The sequence below is a fragment of the Nematostella vectensis genome, chromosome 11 (assembly GCF_932526225.1).
Source record: "Nematostella vectensis chromosome 11, jaNemVect1.1, whole genome shotgun sequence".
Lineage (NCBI taxonomy): Eukaryota > Metazoa > Cnidaria > Anthozoa > Actiniaria > Edwardsiidae > Nematostella > Nematostella vectensis.
In genome coordinates this window covers 10,079,379-10,101,710 of record NC_064044.1, presented here as the reverse complement: position 1 = coordinate 10,101,710, position 22,332 = coordinate 10,079,379, and the positions used below count along the sequence as shown (strand labels likewise).

The window sequence follows — 22,332 nt, the reverse complement described above, 5'->3', positions numbered from 1 at the left end:
AAAGCTGCGGTAAACGAATTGTTTGTCCCTAGGGACAAAAAGCAAACTATCGTGTCTTTGGCTTGGATGAAAGACGGGAATGACAAAATACTCGCAGGTATGTGTATTCTGAACGAAAATGATTGACAAAAACGCGCATTTCCTCTTACCACTACTGAAGCAACAGCTTGCAGAGCAGGGCTCAGATCAAGCGGCGCATTCAAGCCGCCAGTTCGATGATGCCCAAGTATGTAAGAGCATACTAGATAGGCACCTACATCGGTAGTGTTCTAAGTGTACACTTTTTTTCAGGAGTCGCAAGAGAGTATGTCAGTGGATTCAGAGGTAGAACATGATGACACAACTGAAGCCGGATCCCAAGCCGAGACACAGAAGGTTATCGTGACAGCCAGCCAGCACCGAAGAGATCCAGATGTCTTCTGTTATCCGCGAATTCCTGTCGCTCTTCGAAAAATCATTATAGGTAACACACATGATTGTTTTATTAATTATATCTTATCGTTGTCTTTCCGTACACATTTGCAGCAGTTGACTTGGGCACCAGAAGTTACATTCCATACAGCTGAGGGAAGTACAGAGGTAATGCCAACACGAGTGTCACAAATGGTAACTGGTATCCGTAGACATGATGAAGCGTATGGCTTAGTTCAGCACCTGGAAATAGCACGTCAAATTGACACCTTGAGCGCACGAAGGAACCAGAATGCCTATTCCGCTATCCAAGATCTTTGTGGAGAAGGTACGTTCCAGTAATCCATTGATCATGGTGGATATGTGAATCCAGGCTCACCGCGTCACTCGCTTGCTCCGGTGTTAGCCAGTAATATTATACAGAGCTGGATCTAGCTTTTCGCTAAAGGGGGGGGGGGGGGGTTGGTTTTGTGGCAAAGCGGGGAGTGGGTTATTCTTTTTTTTGTTACATATGGCTTTCTGGCAGCCCAAAGGTGGGGGGGGGGGGGTCCAACTCCATAAACCCTCCTCCTTGATCCGCTACTGTTAACTCATGTAGAATTTAAAGCAAGTCTAATATTAAGCAAATTATTTGTATTTATAACCCCAAATAGGGAAGCAGATCCCTGAGCTTGCCGTAAGTACAGCTTATTAAGTCATGAGGGTATTTTGGGCAGTCTGTCGCTACCCTGTGCTGGTTTAGAGTGAAAATGAATTGGAGTGTAGCCCGTGTGTGCCTGCCATTCTTGGGAGAGTATCTCGATGTGTGCTGCTTGCGACAGGATGAATTTCCAGCCAACAGAACTTACCCTCAAATAGAAGGTACATTTACAATTTTTCATAAAACGGCCCATCATCTGATGACGATAGTGCCTCATCATCGATGACGTCACGCAACTTGACCATGTTGCCCCCCCCCCCCCCCTTGCCCTCTTAACAACCTTCTTATCAACCATGCTTAGTTTACTGACAGTGTTCTCTGTTCGACAGGCAAATCGATATGGTGTAAATTAAAATTTATACTTATTGTATGCCGGCGACCACCATAGCAGGCAAGTAAATAAAAAAACTAAATTGAAATGTAGTGTCGTTACAGGTCATCGACAATATCTTCGGATCATGATGGAGTTTCCTAGTGCAAGATGCAGTGACGGTGATGGTATTCCAGAAGTTGGTGTGTACCGTGTTCTTGGGTTCTTTGAGGAAGATCAACAAATAGCGGAAGAAGATGTAGCGAGGCAGCTATGGAAACCCTTCCAACACGTCTTTGGTCGTGACCATAACAGACCTGATACTGCGGGAGCAGAGTAGCGCCTTCGCTTGATAGGATGTGATACTCAGGTACGGCTAGTTGGGTTACCATATCGACTCTTGTCTGTCGTGCACCTTTTACGGCAAGATCATGAGTTAATTTAGATATTAATTGAGAATCTGTGGCATCAAGTTAGGAAGCTTTGATTGTACCCAAGCCCGGAGATGACAGCCTTGGTCCTGATAGCCAGCAGAGATATTGGGCAGAGGGAAGAGATTTTCTCGAATCGACGCTAACTGAATTGAGGGAGGATATACCAGAACGTGAGGCAGCCATTCTTGTATACTGTTTTGGAACTGACACGTACGGTAGGTTATTGGTCGACTTGAGAGGAATTGTCGAGCGCGGAACGCCTTCACCCGTGCAACCAATGCTTCGGAGATTCGAACTAGCTTCACGAGCGCTAAGAACTGGATACGCCTACCCGACACAATCTTACTATTGTTACGGAGATGTGCTAAACAGCTTTCAGATTGCTGTAACAGGTAAGAAGGGGGCCTTCGCACGTGATGAAGTGTTCGTTCATCCAATCAGGTGTCGAAAAGCGAGGCTGCAGAAAGAAATGAACCAATTCCACCGTCGCAGAGGCAGGTACGTAGAATAGACAGTCTCGCCTCTAGGGTCCTCGATCGTAAAGGTAGTACACCGAATCCCCGGGCACCAAGTCCAAGGTTCTGTAAGTAAGATTATAAAAAGAAAAAAAATGTAAAATATCAATAGTCCAGTCTCAAGAGGTGGTACAACGAGTATTTCTAGGTACTTAATCCTAAAAATACAACCATTTAAAACCGGTTACAACAAGTCCCTATGGAGCAGACATGCTTACGCACAAACATCAAAAGTGATGCTTGAGAAATGGAAACGATCAATTACCGTAGCTCATACATAGATCAGTCATGTTTGCTCTATAACGAGGAAGGGATGAAACCCACAGTCGTACATTACATTGTCAGGCTTTATATCAGCATCAATTCAAACGTACATTCGAACATGTTCAGTATCGCTGTTATTAAGATGCATTGTCAATTAATGTAATGACTGTTTAATGCATTCTTGCTGTTTCTGCAAGAATGGGGGACCGGACAATCCTCATAAAAAATCTTGCCAATCACACATCTAATATATCATTAAAATCATCATTAAACTGTCTACTGCTTAAATGTGGGCCCTTTCCCGGACCATAGCCCTGTCGGCCAAGGCAGGTTACAGACGCATGCGTACTCCCCTGGCGTGCAGGCCCCCAGCAGCGTTGTAATGACCGTACGCAAAAAAGACGAGCATGATTGGTTTGTTGTTGCTGTGTCACGTTCGCTGACCTACAGCATGGACACTAGCCCTGTCGGGCAAGGCAGGTGACAGGCGCACTGCGTACTCCCCTTGCGTGCAGGCCCCTAGTAGCGTGTAATGACCGTACGCAAAAAAGACGAGCATGATTGGTTTGTTGTTGTTGTGTCACGTTCGCTGACCTACAGCATGGACACTAGCCCTGTCGGGCAAGGCAGGTGACAGGGGCGCTGCGTACTCCCCTGGCGTGCAGGCCCCTAGCAGCGTGTAATGACCGTACGCAAAAAAGACGAGCATGATTGCTTTAAATAAAATCCCCCATCCTGAGACATGAATTTAGTCATTTATTGATTTGATTGTAACACGTTTCTAAAATACATTTTCCCTCGTGGGGTCAAGAACTTACAAAATCTAAATCATGGTGCTTTTTGTCAGAGAGCGGCAACTGACCCTCGGGAAATCTCGGTACATTGTTTATGTTCATATCTTGATGTAGTCCTCTTTTTGTAAAGGATACCTCTTCAAACGGGTCTAGCGTTTTTCTCATCCAAACAACTCCTGGGTGTCTGTAAGTTTTGATAACATTGTCTCTAGCAGGATCTGCGCGCTCACCTATTCCATAATTCAAATGCATTATATCACTAAAACGGTACGAAGCTCGGTAGTTATCTTTCCGGCTATCCACATATCTCTCCCTTAGCCACACAAAGTAATTCTTGAAGTTCGACTGATCTAACTCGATCCAGTGTGTTTTGGGGTGAAGAGAGCTTTCGTTTATCAGTTCGACGTAATCAGCTGGGCATTCTCTTCTTTGCGTATAAGCTTTTCGCACCTGCCGGCGTCACGATCGACCGCGCCATATGAGTGTCCGGCAACAAAAAATTAGTCAATTCGTCGTCTGAAGCCACATTCCACTAGATGCTCTAGGAATAGCGCGACAGTATAGTTCTTGTTCTGGGAACGAGCGTTGTCCGCCCAGAAAATTATCCATCCTATATTGTCTTGTTCTACTCGTGTTAAGTGATAATATATACAACTCTGAAGACTATCAGGATTCTTTGGAGCGACGTTTTCTGGCCAAATGTAAGTAGTTGTTATTCCAGAGGCTCCGCTGTGAATTCCAAAAGCGTAAGTAGCCAGTTTGCTTGCGTAGTAGCTATCTTGAGTTTTTATGTTAGGGCACATGATGTTTTTGTGGAAATCAAAATGGAAGCCTGAAACGCCATCTCTTGGTGCCTCGACCGACATGACACGGAAAAATGTCTCAAATAAGTGCATACACGCAGGTTTTTCCCGTCATGTCGCCTCAACCATGTGCGCACCTTTTCACCAGTAGAAGTAATACATAAAAACAACAACAACAAACAGACAGACAATGAGCGCGCAAATTCGAAATTCGAAAGAAAACACATCAAGACCTATCTAGGAAGCGCGCGCGCCATTTCCATCAACTGTTTGCTGTCGAGTGCGCACGTTGTTTTGCTTTTTTGATTTTGAATATACGGATATAAGAGTTTAGTAAGGCGTTTCTCCAATTATTTATTTTAGCAATATTGGTTTTGGGTACAATTTTGACAAGATTGCCGACACACGCCGCCCCAGCAATTCAATATATTGCGAGAAATGACGCGGGCAGCCAATTGCCTGGAAGTAGGGTCAAAACGATCAAGAGCGTGCGTTCCAAAAAACTGAAGCCAAGAAAGAATCGACCCTTCAAGGACGTTGAATTTATGAGCTTAGAACGCTGCCCTCGAAACAATTTCCTGCTAGCCTACGGAAGGGACGTTATCAAATCGATAAGGGACAACAACGACAGAATGACATACAGGGATCAGAATATGCACCTTTGTGCACTGATCGATGTCTCTTGTGACGGAAAGAGGAATATTATAAGCTACCATATAAAGGACAACACAGGGCTAAAAAAAGTAAAAATATGCAAAGTGGCCTTCATGAGAGTCTTCAGCATAGGAAAGAAGAAGATATCGGTGCTCTTGAAAAAGGTCCAGCCATTTTCTGGGTATGTTCTCGAAGACCAGAGGCGTTTCACACAAAACAGAGAAAAATCTCACTTCGAATCAAAGCAGAGGTATCGTTTCACTAGACTTGAATTGACTGAATGACTGACTGTTTGATTGATTGATTCTGACTCACTGTTTGAATGATTGATTGACTCATTGATTAAGTGACAGATGATTGTGCGTGTTTCTTTTTTTTTTTCACTTTTCCAGGTCGTTGAGCATTTCAGAAGCTATGACCGTTCACAGTCCCATTACGCGCGCGCATTTACAAAGGAGAAGCAATACTTGTCATCTAACAATTATGGCGGGATTTCTTAGCCAAGAAAGGCATTGGAAGGGTCGACATCGCTCCATGAGTTTTACTTCTTATAGGAGAATATTCAAAACGTTTAGCCTCTCGTTCCGTAAGCCTCACGTGGACACCTGCCCTTATTGCGACAGTTTCCAGATTATTATCAGGCATGGCAACGCCGCCGTGGAACGTGCGGAGGCAGAGGAGGCCAAAATGGAACACCTAAAAAAGCAGATATACATCATGACTGCATAAATTTTGACTTGAATGTCTAGCCCCGTACAAGAAATAACACGATTTCGACCTGGCAATTACCGCCTCTGTGGCGATAGAAAAAACGAGAAATATCAAGAATTTCTTTGCTTTTTGTATCATCTCAAAAGCTAAGAATTAATATTGAAGAAATAAAACGTTTGGCATTGAGTTGTGATGCGTGTGTTTTTTTCTTTCTTTTATTTGTGTGTGTGTGTGTGTGGGGGATTTTTGGCTAGTTGGTCACCGTCAACAGTTACCGAATATCATTGGTCCTGTTCCAAATTTGAACCTCTTAGCGGCTATTTCAAACAGCCGCTAAGAGGACATTTAGCTGAGCGACCGCGCTTTTAATAACAGACCGGAAGTCATGGTTATTAACTCTGTTAATGACTAACGCGCGGCGCTCTCGGCGCACGCTTCCTCGATACTTGGAAGTAAAAAACGTGATGCGTACCAGCTAGTGTTGAAAGACAAGTGTGCGCAATGAGCATTTTTAGAATATTTAGGGAATTACCTCACAGATAAGGTGCTATAAGCGGCAGTGCCATGAATACTGTAACAATAAGAAGAGTTTACTTTACAGTGCTAAGGCAATTAATGGCGGAAACAAATTGCGCAAAATAAATGACTTCATGTTCAGACTATGATCTTGCCTGAGTTTTTATATCGCAACCACTGCATCCAACCCAATATCTCCCCTTTACAGTTCTCATTTCTACACTCTTACGGTATCGCGAATGCTTTTTGACTGATTTCTGAACTTACTTAATATTTGGAGTTCATGGCCGGCGCGACCTCGGAAGGTGAACGCATTAACAGTATTCACCTACAAAATCTTGAAAAAATTTGCAGAGTTTGTGAAAATCGCCTCAAGAAATACAAAGACCGGTTCGAAACTAGTTATAATTGCAAGGACCACGTAGTATTTCTTGCTGAAACCTACAATTTGAGTATTGAAAAGGACGATCAGACGATTCACCCATCGAAGTTCTGTCGTGAGTGTTTTCGGTCGTATCGCATCCACACTCGCGAGGTCGTTTTTTTGGGAAAAACACACTGACACTTGCAGTACTTGCGAAAAAGAAGAGTTTGCAAGAAAAGGAGGAAGACCAAAAAAGTCAAAGCGAGGTGGTGGAAACACAAGAAAAGCGCAGCGACGGATCTCCTTTGTAGACTCTGTTGCGGCGTTACAAGATCAAATAGCCGATGTGACAAAAGAGATTGCAAGTCGACGGATTGATAATTTTTCAGAACGGTTCGAGTTTAACGAAGTCCGAAAAGACGACTTCTATTGTCCAATTTGCAGCGAGCTATTGGACAAACCGGTCGAGACAATATTTACGCATAATGCTTGTGGCGCGTGCCTTACACAAGCCCTTGAAGTTAACTCTTCATGCCCGGTGTATAAAACAATCCTCAGTTCCGGGGACGACATCAAAAAGTTCAACCGTACGCTACTTGGTCTGATAGAAAGTCAAATATACAAGTGCAAAGGATGCGGTAAGGAAGTACAATATCAGCATTGTGGGGAACATGAATGTCGACCAAGCGAAGGCAGCGCCCCCCCAAACGTCGCCCAACAGCAGCCATCCCAGACAATCAGCGAGGCCCTAAAAGACCTGAGAGATGGGAAAATGAATAGGGAGGTCGCCGAACTGGGGACTGCAGTGGTGCGAGAACTTTTAAAGCGCTCAGCTGACAAAACCGTCTCACTACCATGCCGCGGAAAGGTAAATACCCCCCCCCCCCCCCCGAAAAAAAACATTCAATTTGACCATTTCTTCTTGTCAAAATAAGCTAATTACTGTTTTTGATCCACAGTCATTGGTGTTAAAACACACGCCAAATTCCCAAAAGCCAAATGACGAGGTCTCTGTCCGGCATTTGAGAAGAAGGGTCTCTCATTTACAGAAGGTCGGTGGGAGGCTAAGCGCGGGTGGGGAGATGGACACCCTGGTTATCCATCAACTGCGACAAAAGGAGAAGAAGGAGCGCGAGGCAGTTCTAAAGAAAGCCCTTGGCAAGGAACTCATCTTGCAGATTCCAGAGGGAGAGGCCTTGGCCACGAAAGCTCACCTCCGCCTACCTTGGTTTGCCCTTGGAAAGCTTAGGCGGTAGGTTTTTATTTATAAAAATCTAAATTAATCCTTTGTTAGAAACGAAATAATTGGTTGAAATAGCAACATATCTTAAAGTATTTGTTTTGCTACGACAGGTGGTTTAGTAACTGGATTTTGTCCACATTTTGTTCACAAAGCCCAAGAATATCGAAGCTGTTTGCCAGAGTCATTGAGGTCTGCCAGACTGAGTGTCCAGAACTACTTGGCCAGGCAAGAACTGTCAAGGCAAAATTCCAACAGTTGTTCAGCTTATTCAGTGTTTGCCACTTCAAGTACAATTCTGCGACCCCGATGTCCCAAGAACAGTTATCAATTCTGGGTAAATACGAATTGAAATAGTGCCATTCTACAACCTAAATATTCAAACCTATTTTGACTTATTTTTCGCAAACAGAGCAAGATATCAAACTACTATGTGGTTACTACCGCGAAACATTTCCTGATGAGTCTTTCCCTCCCAAGTTCCACATGCTGGAGCACCACGTCGTGGAATTCATCAGGCGCTGGAGATTCCCTTTGGGCTTTTTCGGGGAGCAGGGAGGCGAATCAATCCACCATGAGCTTCAGGCCCTGCACCGTACGCACAGCCAAACAAAGCCGGCTACAAATCGCCTCAAAGCCATCATCCAAGATCACTACGTGATCGTTGCACCGGCTAACAGGAACGTTATTCCTGAGAAGAAACGGCGTAATCTTAAAAGCAAAGAAAAGCAATGAAGTTAGAATTAAAGGCCGATATCATTGTAATATATTTGTATAAATTAAGTAAGTACTTATAGCTTTCGGTTGAATCAGGCAGACTCCATTATTTTAGCAAACGAAATACGAAAACATAATACTCATACTAATTATTGTAGAAGCTTGCAAAATATTCAAGTTGCTTAAAGTTATCGTAGAGGTTTTCTGAAACCATAGCATTATGATAGTAAGCTACTAACTTTATGTAAAACCAATTTGAAAGCCACAATCAATAAAAACAGCTGAAGCCTCTAATGGCGATGCGATACACAACCAACAAAACATGCCAAGACGGAAAAGATCGTAGAATGTTTAATAATCATTCGCGACACGAACTTACCTCGTTTACCTACCTAAATTATGCTGTTTTTGATTGGTTTAAAATACAATGGGCTTTTCCAACTAAGACGCCATCTTTACGTAGTCAAGGGCAACAAAGACCGCTTACGTACTGTTCGCGGGCGACTAAATGTCCTCACCGACGATGCCGTAAAAAGTCTATACTCAACACTGTATGTAGACAGCAGTGTAGACCATTGTTACAAAATCCCCCCTTGGCGGCCAAAAAGTGGGTCGTTTCCTATTAAGGAATTTTCTTATACTATGCTTTTTCCATGTGATACCTATGACTGCGCAACCCCCCCCCCCCCCCCCCCTCCGGCCAATCCTGGGCCTACGCCCGTGCTCGATACACGGATCTAAAATGTCATGACATTTCATAGATCTTAGATAAGCTGGCATGCGCATTGGATCAACGATTTCAGCTTTAATTGCACTAGTCTGATGAAATAGGTGTGTTTCGGATGTTTACTTAAGGCGGGGGTCTACCTGAAACTCACTACAGACATCAAAAAAAATTTTTTTCGATAAATATCATATTCGGCTATTCCTTTATCAATTCAATGTTGTCTTACAACTGTCCTGACTCTTTTTCGATAAGCCCGAGCGCTTTTAAAAAGTTGTGTCAAGTTTGAAGATCACGTTGCCATGGCAACGATTACTGTTTCTTTTGAATTCGGCGCATTTTTTCTACTCCAATGGGGCCCAATCGCCATACAAATCTCCTCAAATCTCTCTTGAAACAACTGTCCAGCGGTTGACAGCAAAATACACAACTATTATGGGATATATATGTGCAAAATCCAGCAAAACTTCTAAACTTATCGAACCGCGATCCTCAAAGCTATATACAACTCATATCAACTCTTTAAAAGACCTTGAAAAATAATGGTCGGAGAAAAAGACTCTTCGACGTACCGAAAGAAAAGAAAACGCGTGTTTTACGGCAAGCAAAAACAGGAGCTGAACCGCTCAGACAGAGATGAAAGCTCTCAAACAACTCGTGGCCTCGTCGAAGAACCAGGACCCTCACACTCTCGATCGGCAGATTATACTCCAGATCACAGTGAACAAGCTCCAGCAAGTGCTTCTAGAAAGAAGCTTAGCGACCATGGCTACAATGAAAGCTTTGACGGAGAGTTTTCTTCGGACGATCAAAGCCTTTCAAAATTTGACTCAGACCACGAGGAGGTATCTGGTGATGATGCTGAAGCCTGCGAATATCGAGTCGTGGACTTGGGATGCCTCTCTTCATATCTTTCCGATGTTCATAGATGCGAAGAAGGTGAGTATTTTGAAAAATAACATCATTTTGTTTTCGCTGATAAACTCAATATAGTGATTTAGTTTATATGATTGGTCTCAGATTTGGAAATTACTATATACACAGAATACGTGACCTTATGATTTCTTGAACTCAGCGGGACTGTAAGACTCATATTATAAGTAACAATTATTCTGTTTGAATCAATGGCTGATTCATTAGCTAGCGATTCTAAGTGTTTGTTTTATTGCAGGTAAACTTGAAATAAAAGAAACTACTTCAGCAAGGGCAGGGCTGAAATCCTCTTTCGAGGTTAAGTGCAGTTCCTGTCATGAAACTGAAACTCTGACAACATCAAGTCAAATCCACCAAAGAGGCAAGTCTTTCGATGTCAACCGGCGAGTAGTGTACCACTCCCTGGAAAGTGGAAATGGATATGAGGGACTTGCTTCATTTTGCAGAGTCATGAATATGCCATGCGTTAGCAAAGCAGCATATTACAAACAATTGGACATAATTGTCAATGCTCAGGAAGAGGAGGGAAGACGTGAAATGTGTTCGGCCGCAAAAAGACTGCGTCAGAAGCTGATGGGAGATGATGGCAAGGAGTTTGAGCTTCTTGACGTGGCTGTCAGTTTTGATGGAACCTGGGCCAAGAGAGGCTTCACATCACTCACTGGAGTGGTTTTTGCTATTTCTATAGACACTGGAGAGGTCCTAGACTACCATGTCCTCTCCAAACAATGCCAGACATGTACCATAAACAGAGGCAAAATTTCTGATGATGGAAAGTTTGAGGATTGGATACTAGAACATGTGGCTTCAGGTGCATGTGACATAAACTTTGTTGGAAGTTCTCCTGCCATGGAGGCAGAGGGTGCTGTTGTGCTCTGGAGTAGATCCATGGAACGCTACAACATCAGGTACAAGTGGATGATTTGCGATGGGGACAGTAAATCACACAACTCTGTCCAAGACATTTACGATGAATGTAGGGTGGAAAAATTAGACTGTGTGGGGCACGTGCAAAAAAGGATGGGAAAGCGGTTGCTCCAGTTGAAGAGTAGGAGAAAAGGGAAGCTAGATGATGGCCATACGATTGGTGGCCGTGGCCGCCTCACAGAGGCCAAGATAAAAAAAACTCCAAAAGGAGTATGGTCTGGCAATTCGCCAGAACACTGTGCAAGATACCAATCCCACAGAAAGAGACATTGATGTGGCAGTATATGCGATGAAAAAGAATATAATTGCATCTCTACACCACAATATTGGGGTGCCAGATCTTCAAAAACAGCATCGCTACTGCCCAAAAGGGGCAAATTCCTGGTGTAAGTTCCAACAGGACGAAGCCACCGGTACCTCCAGTTACGACTCAGCAGACTGCTTACCTGAGGTTTTTCTAGAGGTACTGCGGCCAGTATACATGAGCTTGAGTGAGACTGATTTACTGAAGAGATGTGTTCGTGGAAAGACACAGAACCCTAACGAATGTATTAATTCGTTGGTTTGGGCCCGATGCCCAAAACACAAGCACCATGGCCCAAAGGTGGTGCGATTTGCAGCAGCATCTGCTGTCTGCCATTTTCATGGGGGGGCTGCTAGTAGGGAGAAAGTGATGGAGAGTCTTTTGATTCCTGCTGGCAGCCATACAAAGCAGGGATCAGAAAGCGGGTGCAGAAAGCAGACAGGCAAGTGTCTGAAAAGGCAAAGAAGAAAAGACAGGCCACCCAGATGCGCAGAGTACGCAGGGAGGAGGCTCTAAGGAGTGCTGAGGGTGTTACTTACGAGTCTGGAGCATTTTAGCTAAAATATTTTCAAGAACATTGCTTATATGATAAGAAACAGCGTTTTTGTGATTATTGTCAACTTTAAAGGCATTTTCCCGAATTTTTGCTTTTCGGGCTTCAAGAAAAGATATCTCTTCAAGAATTTGTTCAATTGACCTCAAACTTTCAGCATTGATAGATATAACTGAGGTGATTAAAATGAGTTGAGGGATTTCCTCTTTAATTTTTTAAAAGAAAGTTATGGACTGATGAAGTCAATTTTCCTATTATGCAAATTTAAATGACTTCTATTGGCTTATTTTTTGGAATTCCAAAATTTCCTCAACTCATTTTAATTATTAGTGTTCTAGCAATAGTACAATGAAGAAAAATCGAAATTCCATTCAATCTGCAAGGAGTTATTTTTTCTTAAATAAAAACTCTCCTTACTCAACATGTGTCTTTTTGAAAGCCTGGTATCAAATTACATTGTCATATTTCACGGAATAAAATATAAAATCAGAATCGTCATCTCATAACCTTTCCAATGATATATGGTTTGCTATAGTTATGATGAAAACTTTGACAGTTGTGATTTTTTTTGCAACACCACTCAATTTGCTATGAGTTCAGGTAGACCCCCGCCTTAATTACAGACAGACAAACGGATGGCTGGACGGACATAAAAAATCAGTCTTATATATATTTTCGGCTAATGCCCGCGCAATTTTTTTCGCCGTGCTCGCATGCTCGTGCATTTTTTTTCCGCCGTGCGCAATTTTTCCGCCGTGCTCGCATCCTTGTGCAATTTTTTCCGCCAAAAAATGCTCGGTCTCGCATAAAAAACGGAGTGCTCGCAAGTGCTCGCATAAAAGACCATTCGGGGGCGGGGGCAGACTCGTACCCAGTCGTTATCTGCTGTTGCGTGGACATCCACAGGAATCCTGTAGCGAGAACGGAAAAAAAAAATAACGACTGGCAGATTACAGATCCAAGATGCCGGAGACTAAACCGGCGAGCAAAAATGTTACGAATTTTCACAGACGAAGAAGGACCTATACATACTGCATTTCTTGCCTGTAAAATTCCATGTGCACATGACAACTGCAGAAATAGCCTAAATACTTTCCTGGAGTTTGGAATTCGGCGTAAGGTCATGTGCGAATAGTGACTTCCTCGCTATTGAGCTTCTTCTAGGGAACATAAAGACAGTATGTGCTCGAATTATATATCTGAAAGTGTATATTTGTGATAAATACAATCCAACCAGAGCGGTATGAGTTGAAATGAGTGCCAGAACACTCAGACCATCCAAATTCATTTTATGAAATGATGTATCGAGCTCACCAGTGTCGTCCGCCGTCTTGGGTTTTACGAAACGAAAATAGGGACTTTAAGAACCGAGAACGCGGCGGGTCTAAGACGCGACCGGAAGTGTTTTTTTCACATTTTGCCCAACAGCGCATGCGCATGAAGTTCTCTCTTCTTGGCGGGAACGCGACGAATCGAGTTTTGAAGTGCTGTAGAAAACGTAAGTATTCAGCGATACTTTTAATAGAAAGGAAGCGTATTCCAAATATTTTTTCATTATGTATGTGAAGTTTATTGCTTTTTCTAGAGGTAGAGGTTTTACAGAAGTCAAGGGAATCGATTTTTGATTAAAAATGAACGTTTTGTTCTTAGCAGGTGTGTTCAACCATGGCATCAAACGTGCGAGATGCAAAGGACAAACCTTTAAAGTATGTCATCTCATTATCTTTGAATCTATAGTGTATTTTCTACGTTCTTCTGTCATAACTTCTCGTGGATTTCTAAATAACGTAGGCTATACTGTTTAGCTTATTACATAACGGAGCGTAAAATACCCATTTGAAAAGCCATCCTTTTTTATAAGTAAGATATTTTAAAGTTTAATTAACTTAAGTAAAGTAAATTTTTTATCGGGTTTATTAGAATAATTTTATCGGAAAATAACTTCTATTTATACGTGAATGTACTGATGTTTTGGGTTCTGATTTTGTTGTTTTACCTTGATTCAATTTGTCAATAATTTCATTTTCATACAAATGGAATACATTGGTCTTGTAATGTATTACTTATAAGTAATACACATGGATAATCTCTTACATGTCTGTAAAAAAAGGTTCAAGCATCCATGTTGTCAACACTCATGTGCAACACTGATAGCTTGGACAAAAAAGTTTACACTTTATTTTGCTTTTATTTAATTATAAAAATCTTACCATCATGGCCCACATTAATTAAAAGCTTAATTATGTATTTAGATCTATCTTTATTGTCTTGCAAACTTTGTTTTCATTTTTCTCAGTCATATTTGATTGTGTTTGGAAAGTCACACAAGTTCGCTGTAGGGCTTTTTATTCAATATTTAAACATTCTATCCGGGATATAATGGTGTGCATGTTGCAATAACAATTTTTTTTACACAGCAATGTGATCATGTACTGGTCGACCTCCCACAACATAATGTACTGTAGGGAAGTCCTGTTTACCAACCCCTTCCAGTTCAAAAAATCTTCAACTGGGAGAACGGAAGCGTGGAAAAGCCTTGCTGACACTCTAAATAAGTGTGACACTCCAAGGTTTAATGTGGACTCAAGAGCAGTAAGGGACCACTTGGGAAACTTGATTAAGAAGTACAAAAAGCAGATGAGGGCCGAGGAGAGGGCATCAGGTATCGCCCAGATGAGCCCAGTGAGCTGGACCAATTGATCGAACAGATTATTGAACTGGAAGAAACTACAGTACCAGAGGATAGTCAGCGTCAGGCGAAAGAAAAGGCTGATAAAGCCAAAGCTGAGGATGTCAGACTGACAGCTATGGAAAGGCTGTCACAGACAAAGAAGAGAGATTTCAGAGAGGGTGATGTGGATGTAAAACCTAAGCGACAAAGAAGGAAGGGAGGAGATGCAATTGAGTTTTTGAAAGAGAGAGCTGACAAAAACAGTGAACTTAGAGAAAAGGAGCTCAACATGAAAAAGGAAATGCAACAACAACAACTACAATTGCAGCAAAAGAATACAGAAATGGTGCAAGCTATGGTACAGCAACAACAACAACAACAACAACAACAGCAGCAACAACTCCAGCAGCAACAAATGCTCATGATGCAACAGTTCATAGGAGTGATGGGGAAAATGTTGAACAAATAAGTATTTGATATATGACATGAAGAAACTGTATACTTTCCAGTTTTTAAATTTTACAAGAGCATAGTTGAACCTGTTTTACAATAAATGCACTGTATGAGAAGGTGATATTTAGACATATTTTTTGCAAATTTAATTTATTCATCTGAGTCAAATATCAAGATACAAGAACCTATTTTGAGAAACCTTGGTAGCTTAAATTTCCTTGAATTATAAAAAAAACTATTTAGGCTAAATTGAAAAATTCAGGTTCTTATGCGCGCGGAACTACTGTACAGTATAGTGTCTATTTGTGCTTGATTTGTACAAAAATGTTATTTTTATTTAAAAACAATAGTTAAAATTTTTATTATCATACAAGATTATATATCTTTAAATACATTTTGTATAAAACATAATATATTTTACAGCAAATGTTTCTATTTTTCACTGTTAACAATTACATATGCACCATTATAAAAGTGATGTGCACATTTTTGTTGTGTTGTTTTGTTGCCCCACCCATCACTTGTTTAAATAGTTTGTCACTGTACTACCTGCATTATACAAACTCAATTTGATTGTTTATTTTCTTTAGTTGAAATAGTCAACCAGTGTAGGAGGATCAAGTCCAAAATATTCAGAGGTTGTGTTGGAGTAAAGGCATGTTAAGCCATTTCTCAGAAGGGCACAGACCATGTACATCTTTCCAACATGACTGAGTCCAATCTTGAGATTTTTCTTGAAGTCAAGAAATTTGAAATAGTTTATAATGTCAGCAAAAGGCCATTCAACTGAAATACGGACTGTACTCATGGATTCGTTGAAGTCTTGCCTTGGCCCATTGAGTACACCCATTCTAAAAAGTGCTTGCAGATGGTTGTGTAGGGGGTATGCTGGATCCCCATAGATGCACATTTCTTGACCAGCTGGAGAAAAAGCATGTTGTGCCAAGCTGTCGTACAATCCTGAGACTGCCAACATTCTTGCATCATGCATCCTCCCCTCTAAAAAAAAGAAAAGTTAACATTAGTAAACTGCATACTTATGAATGCATCATTCACCCTTTACCCTCTAAAAACAGAGGATTGGACATCAAACACCCCACTGTATCCACCCCTTCCAAAGTTGTTGTAAAAAGGGAGTGGGTGGGTTCTTTGTTTTTCGTGCTGTGTTTTTTTCTAAACTTGATATACCATTCACTGATAAAACATACGGATAAATATCTCACCTACTGGTCCAAATAGTTGGCCGATGAGCCCATTGGACAATGCAACAGACTGGTATTTGAGAGCGTGTACACGCTTGTGTCCGTTGTAAACAACTCTCTGATTCAATCCTGGTCTTGTTATTGGGCGAACTGTCCCATCTACAAAGCCAAAGCAATTATCCAAGGCTGCACCTTTGTTGTGAATTGCATCAGCATATGTTTGCAATGAATTGGGGGACAGGATAAAGTTGTTCCACTCTGTTATACGGTGGTGGTGAGCATTGTAGATCCATTCAGTCACTTCATTGCAAATCATGCTGAGCTCTGGCACTGATCTACCGAATATGGAAATCATGTCTGACAATCTGCAAGGATAAGCAAACCGCTTCAGCACGACACACAGCCCTTCTGTTGCATCACAAACCGTGCCGTTAGCACATGTAAACGTATCAGGCATTTGTAAAGCATCTACGAGCAAAGGAATATCTCTCTTTTCAAATCTAAAGTCGGCCTTGCACTCAGCGGGATCTTTATTTTCCAGACAAAATTCTTCGTAGTCCCAGTGGCAAAAAGGCAGGTTTTTCGGCGTGTATTCTTCGAAAAGGACAGCAAATTCCTCTTTGTCTATAATTCGTTCTTCCAGGGAGAAGAGCAAAGATTCTTGTACAGCTTTAAACGAGTTTTTTGACATTTTTTGAAGCTACCGGAAAAGCAGCTTTTTGTTGACAAGTAGAGTAGCGGGCGCGTCGCCTGTTGCATCTAAACTTCAAGTTTCCCGCGTTTGAGACGCGGTCCTCGCTCCATGCCTCCGACGGTCCTTGGGTTTTCCACGTCGCTGCGTTTTCGTTTCTTAAAGTCCCTAATATCGTCCCGAAACCGCATCCTGACCGTCATGCATCGCGCGGCGTCTGGGTACGAGACTGGGGCGGGGGCCCTATAAGATACCCAAAATAGCCACCAGATATCCCGTATGTACAGAAGTCACGAGATTGCACTTTCAGTTTCGTAAGACGATGTGAGGGAAGGAAGAAAGATGTGAGGGTTGGACGCGCAAAATCGACTTTAACAGGTAAATCCCTCCATCTCGAAGAATTATTTTTATATCAGATAGTTTGTTAGGTACCTAATCATGGATTGTGAGGGTTTTCTTTGCTTTGATGCATTCCAATGCCTTTGATTCATTTCAAGCCAGCCACAACGGCAAACACAGCTTCTAGATGCCTTTTTTTAATGAGGGATTCACTTAATATCACAATGATAATGTACGCATGGCCCTCAACAGAAACAAAATAAATAAAAGCTATTTACAAATCTGTTTACAGCAAAATCTTTGACGAAACTATTTACAATAACAATCCTTTGCTGATTTATAAACTTATTTCCTGTTCCAGCTAGATGTCCGAGCAACAAATCATTCGATTAAGGCAACTCCGTAATACTTTACATCATTTAACTGCTCTTGGACAAAGTAGCAATCGATTTGTCATACTCTTTCATTTTTTTTTTTCTGACTTTGATTCTTTTAAGAGTCATATTTTGCTGGTTTTAATGAGTTTCATCGGTAGTTTAGATCAATCTAGCCGATCAATCAAGCATAAAACTTATAGCATTTGCATAATACTACAACCGCTAACTCGAGCTTGGATTACTCGAATTCCCTTTTGTTTTTTTCGAAGTAAGCTCTATATTCCTTGAATTTCCATCATTTTATATTCGAATATTCGAATTCAAACTGGTTTCTGTATCCATCCAGAGTTTGAGTTCGCGAGGCTTGCTTCCAGTCTGATTTGATATCATTAGCATACTATACAAAGAACAATTCTCAAGCCTAAATGTATATCTAATCTGCTCACCTTACTCGATAAAGAACAAATTTCCAATTGTTATTTCCAAAGTATTGACCATCAGTTTCTTTTTCCTATTTGTAGGTCCTTGAAATGTCCTCTGCTGAAAAACATGAAGAGAACTTTTTAAAGCTCTGTCGATTGCTTGTTGATGGTGGGAGTTCCGGACTGCGAAAGAAGTTTGACTCCATCCACCCTCCTTCAAACCTGACTACTGTCTTGAATGATCCTGTAAACCATGGAGTTCTCCATAACCTGTGGAGGCCACCAAGAGGGAGGAAGCCAGTTATCAACAACACCCAGTGGAACACGCTGTACCCCAAGCATGGCTCCCCCCCACCCACGTCACATGACTTTGACGTAACCCTTCTCTTCATTCTTCTGAGAAACATCTGTGGACTGACTCCTCCTATAACCGGATGGGATGCACTTCCAGCTGCAGGTGACACATCACCAGAAGCACACCTTGCGAGAATCAAGTACTACAGAAACAATCTCTATGCACATGCCACTCATGCATCCATTGATGATGCTCAGTTTGAGAAATACTGGAAGGAGATCTCTGACGCATTAGTTGCACTTGGTGTCAGCGCAAGTTATATCCATGATCTGAAAACACGCCCAGGTGAGACAGCCTATGTAAGATTGCTAAAGGACTGGAGAGAATCTGATGTCGACATACTGCAGGAAGTGAGCAAAGTTCAAAGTTCAGTGCAAGATGTTGGCCAGCATGTCCAGAAAGTAGATGAGAAAGTTCAGGATATTGACCAGAATGTTGCCAAGGGTTTCAAAGATGTTGGCCAGCAAGTCCAGAGCGTAGATAAGAAAGTACAGGATATTGACCAGAATGTTGCCAAGGGTTTCCAAAAAGCTGGTCAGAATGTCCAGAGCGTTCATGAGAAAGCACAGGATATTGAGCAGAATGTTGCCAAGGGTTTCCAAGATGTTGGCCAGCATTTCCAGAACTTACAAAAAGGAATCCAGGCAATTAAAAAGGACGCTGAAAGAGACAAGGCAGCAGCTGAACATGAAGAATTGGTCAAGCAAGAAGAAGGTGAACCATTAACTCTATGAATATTTTGTGGATTAAAAATCACCTAATATACTTACCATAAATGCTCTTTGTAGTGTGTCACTTCCAATTAGCACCCCTTCTATGCTGCAAAATATTAGAAAAGCACCTATTCAAATCAAGGATTTTTAAAAACTGCAGCTGTGTGTTAATACTTTTTTTTTCATTTCTTCCATATAAGTTGGCACCCCCTCGCCAGACACACCCACAAACCATAAGTTCAGGCCCACAGCACACCTTTGGGGCACTTTTTAAAAGACCTGGATGATAAAGATAGAGATAATGATTGAAAATACTGATCACAGGCTTGAAACACCTTATCTATTGCAGCCATCAAGAAGTGGGTAGATTTCCTCATAGAGGAATACTCAACTGGGGGTACCACAGACATCACTCCTCTGCCATGGATTGAGTCAGACCCCATGTTCACCCTGAAAAAGCTGTTTAAAGAACCTACCATCAGTGAGAATGTAAAGATTAATGACTTGTTTAAGTCAAAAACAAAAAAGCGTATGTCGAAAAGGGTGCTTCTTGAGGGGGAACCAGGTGTTGGGAAGTCAACCTTGTGTAAAAAGCTTGTCAACTCCTGGGCCCTTAGTGTTCAGAGGTGTGAACAAACTGGTAAGTTCTGTTTACAATTTCTGATTATTTTCTCTTCCTGCAACATACAGTTTAACACCATTGACCTGTTTTTGCCAGTGTAGTTTTCAATAATTCCACAAAAAATACCTCTATACTGTATTTCACTGCATTTTTTGTAGTTATGTGCATTATGTGACCTTTTGGGTGGCAAATGCAAGCCAAAATATACACAGAACTGACTTTGCCCTTCATGCTGGAGAACGCTAAAAAGGATAAAATCTTTAAATGAAATAGACAATTTCAGATAAAAAAAAAACAATTACTCTGGCTCTATTTGTAAGCACTAATAAGTTGCTTTTTGTTGCTGTTATTTTGCCACTAAAAGCCTAGGAGTGTGTGCTAGTTTGCCACCCAAACAGTCACATGATCTTTCAGTGCAAATCTCCTTTTGTCGTGTAGTGTAATTGCAATTCTGTGGTAAAAATAGAATTGTCGATATATGAAGTTTTTTACCCTGAATTGCTAAAGCTACCAATTTTAGCATAGAGATTTTCTGATTAATAAGGAATATTGATTTGCCCACCATTTTGTTCTGGAAATACATAAACTAGTTTTTTCAACATTTAACAAAATCTGCTTAATAGACAAATAAAATATATGTCAATGGATGTTTGAAAACCTAAGAATTCTGAAAGTAACAGCAAATTTGCCAGTTTTGTAACTTTTACATCCAAAGCAGTTTTGGACTGGAAGTAGTCTTGAATAAAACATGGGACGTTTATTTCAAACTAAACAAATATATATTAGTTTTAGGAGTAATTTCAAGTAATCTTTACAAGGTAGGCTACTGAGCAGAAATAAACATCTGATTTAATCACTGATTATTATTAAAATGGGTATTAAATGGCTGCTTATTTTATTCGGAAATTAAAATCACACTATGGGTATATTGTTTTTGAGGTTCCGCTATAAAATGGAATGCTACTCCCATCCCCAGGCTCAATGTTGCAATTATAATCCAGGGTTCAAAATAGCAGCCGGCTGCAAGCGGTAGCCAGCTGTTTTCTGGTTTTTGCCAGCTCCTTTTTTCTCAAAGCATTGAAAATAAAATAAAAGTAGAAAGCTAATAAGTACTGCTTTTAATCTCCAAACGGTCACAGAATTAAGTTTGACATTTTGTGCAGGTGTACTATTAAGTCGTCTCTTCAATTGTCTGGATTAGACAGGAGACATTTGTTTAGTGTTCTACATTATTTTTACCATGAGATGCAAACAAAGAGAAATAAAAAGAAACGCTTTAAAAAATAAGGAATCATAAGGAACGATTCAAAATTAATGTACCATGGTTACTCAAACTCATCTCCAGGGACCCATAAATAGTCAATCTCTGTTCTTTCGGGGGTCAGATGGTCAGATTAAAACAGCCCCCCCCCCTCCCTCTCCGTAAAACTCATGTCCTTTTTGGATTTCCCCTCCCCCCCCCAAAAAAAAAAAAAAGAAAACAAACAAACAAACGGAAATCACACAGCATGGTATAACATTATTTTACGACTAAAAGACACATTTTAGGTTGACCAGAGTTCGATCCCCACTGAATTTTTTGTTTCACTTTTTATAATGATAGTTGATAATACTGTAATTGGTGTGTCATTATATCGAAAAGAAATATAGAAAAAGGACATTTTTATGCATTCTCAAATTTTAGGTGTGTTCATACTTGATACTTTGTTCAGTATCCTGTATAAATTTTATGCACACAAAAAAGTAAGTAGAAAATACATCTGCATTCACGAGTTGGCTCACAGAGTTTTTGGTTTATTAATGTCACCATACTCACAATGACATTATTATTGCGATATGTCTAATTCAAGCATCAGCGAAGATGAATATGATATTTTTTTAACTCAGGTATCTTAAGTTTTTCTGTTTTTACAGTTCTGGTAAAATGAGAAACAGCTTGATTTTGCTTGCTTGTGAAAGTATGTATCCTGTTAGTGTAAAAGTAACCATGGAAGGTACTTACTAAACAGAGTTAAATGCCAGATCTCGTTTTATAATTGCACCATACCCATGACAGCATTATTCTTTTTTAGATGATTCAAGCAGTGGCGAAGAAGGACCTTGTTTTTCTAGCACAGGTATTTAAACTTCATCTAACTATGTTTCATTTACAAGATTATTTTGTCATTCATCAAATCATCAAATTCCTGCAGTAAGTATTTTAGTTTGTTTGACATTATGTTAATTAATGAAACGGGCCATTGCAGACGTGGGATTCTGGGGCTACTCCTCACAGACTTTTTAATGCAGTCTTTCCTACTTCCACTCGACCCCTCCTTCTTTATTATAATTTATTTTTTAGTCGTGGATATGCAAAGCCTACGAACGAGACTTGTGTGTGTGTGCGTTGGCGTGTGTGTTGACTCAAATGTAAACCTAACTAATGAAGGCTTTCTTAATATCATATTTTTTACCTTAGCAATCAAAACGAACGTTTTACAGACTGGCTTGTATGTGGTGGTTCTTTTTTTGTGTGTGTATGTATTTTGTGTGTGTATTAGTACCGACTAAAACAATATTACATGATAACGCTTAGTCTAGCTAGGCCAGCAACCAGGGGGGTGCAGCTCCCCC

The 22,332-nt window shown here is 41.0% G+C and overlaps 3 protein-coding genes and 2 long non-coding RNA genes across 10 annotated transcripts in view; 4 read left to right on the top strand and 1 right to left on the bottom strand.

Annotated features, from left to right (window-relative positions):
• LOC116621159 overlaps positions 1 to 5,782 on the top strand; it is a 41,398-nt gene extending 35,616 nt beyond the window's left edge. Inside the window, exons 1-6 of one of the 4 annotated variants that reach the window (XR_007314078.1) lie at positions 140 to 226; positions 292 to 739; positions 1,065 to 1,272; positions 1,547 to 1,791; positions 1,895 to 5,135; positions 5,278 to 5,782. The gene's annotated coding sequence lies outside the window, so the exon portion shown is untranslated. Of the gene's footprint in view, positions 1 to 139; positions 227 to 291; positions 740 to 1,064; positions 1,273 to 1,546; positions 5,136 to 5,277 lie in introns of those variants that run through there. The other 3 variants (XR_007314077.1, XM_048733923.1, XM_048733924.1) reach the window with 3 other exon arrangements.
• Positions 1 to 22,332, top strand: part of LOC5499925 — a 57,713-nt gene that overhangs the window by 27,342 nt on the left and 8,039 nt on the right. For 2 of the 3 annotated variants that reach the window (XM_048733918.1, XM_048733916.1), the window contains exons 3-5: positions 18,812 to 19,098; positions 19,447 to 19,737; positions 21,792 to 21,836. In XM_048733918.1, the coding sequence (XP_048589875.1) occupies positions 18,812 to 19,098; positions 19,447 to 19,737; positions 21,792 to 21,836 (623 nt within the window). The remainder of the gene's footprint in view (positions 1 to 18,811; positions 19,099 to 19,446; positions 19,738 to 21,791; positions 21,837 to 22,332) is intronic. The other variant, XM_048733917.1, reaches the window with a different exon arrangement.
• Positions 9,281 to 12,295, top strand: LOC125573493. Its single transcript, XM_048733921.1, has 2 exons — positions 9,281 to 10,096; positions 10,329 to 12,295. Exons 1-2 carry the CDS (start codon positions 9,700 to 9,702, stop codon positions 11,288 to 11,290), a joined length of 1,359 nt encoding a protein of 452 aa, XP_048589878.1. The 5' UTR covers positions 9,281 to 9,699; the 3' UTR covers positions 11,291 to 12,295.
• On the bottom strand, positions 12,578 to 13,227 carry LOC125573499. The gene is made up of 2 exons (XR_007314082.1): positions 13,189 to 13,227; positions 12,578 to 13,034 (listed from the first exon to the last, which is right to left on the bottom strand). It is a non-coding gene; the product is annotated as an uncharacterized LOC125573499 (long non-coding RNA).
• Positions 13,270 to 14,836, top strand: LOC125573498. Its single transcript, XR_007314081.1, has 3 exons — positions 13,270 to 13,372; positions 13,525 to 13,580; positions 14,292 to 14,836. It is a non-coding gene; the product is annotated as an uncharacterized LOC125573498 (long non-coding RNA).

What these genes read in the sequence shown, in the direction of transcription:
- LOC125573493 (XM_048733921.1), top strand. Translation starts at nt 9,700, where the DNA reads ATGGTCGGAGAAAAAGACTCTTCGACGTACCGAAAGAAAAGAAAACGC. An exon ending in TGTTCATAGATGCGAAGAAG is followed by an intron (nt 10,097 to 10,328) that starts GTGAGTATTTTG and finishes GTTTTATTGCAG; the next exon opens with GTAAACTTGAAATAAAAGAA.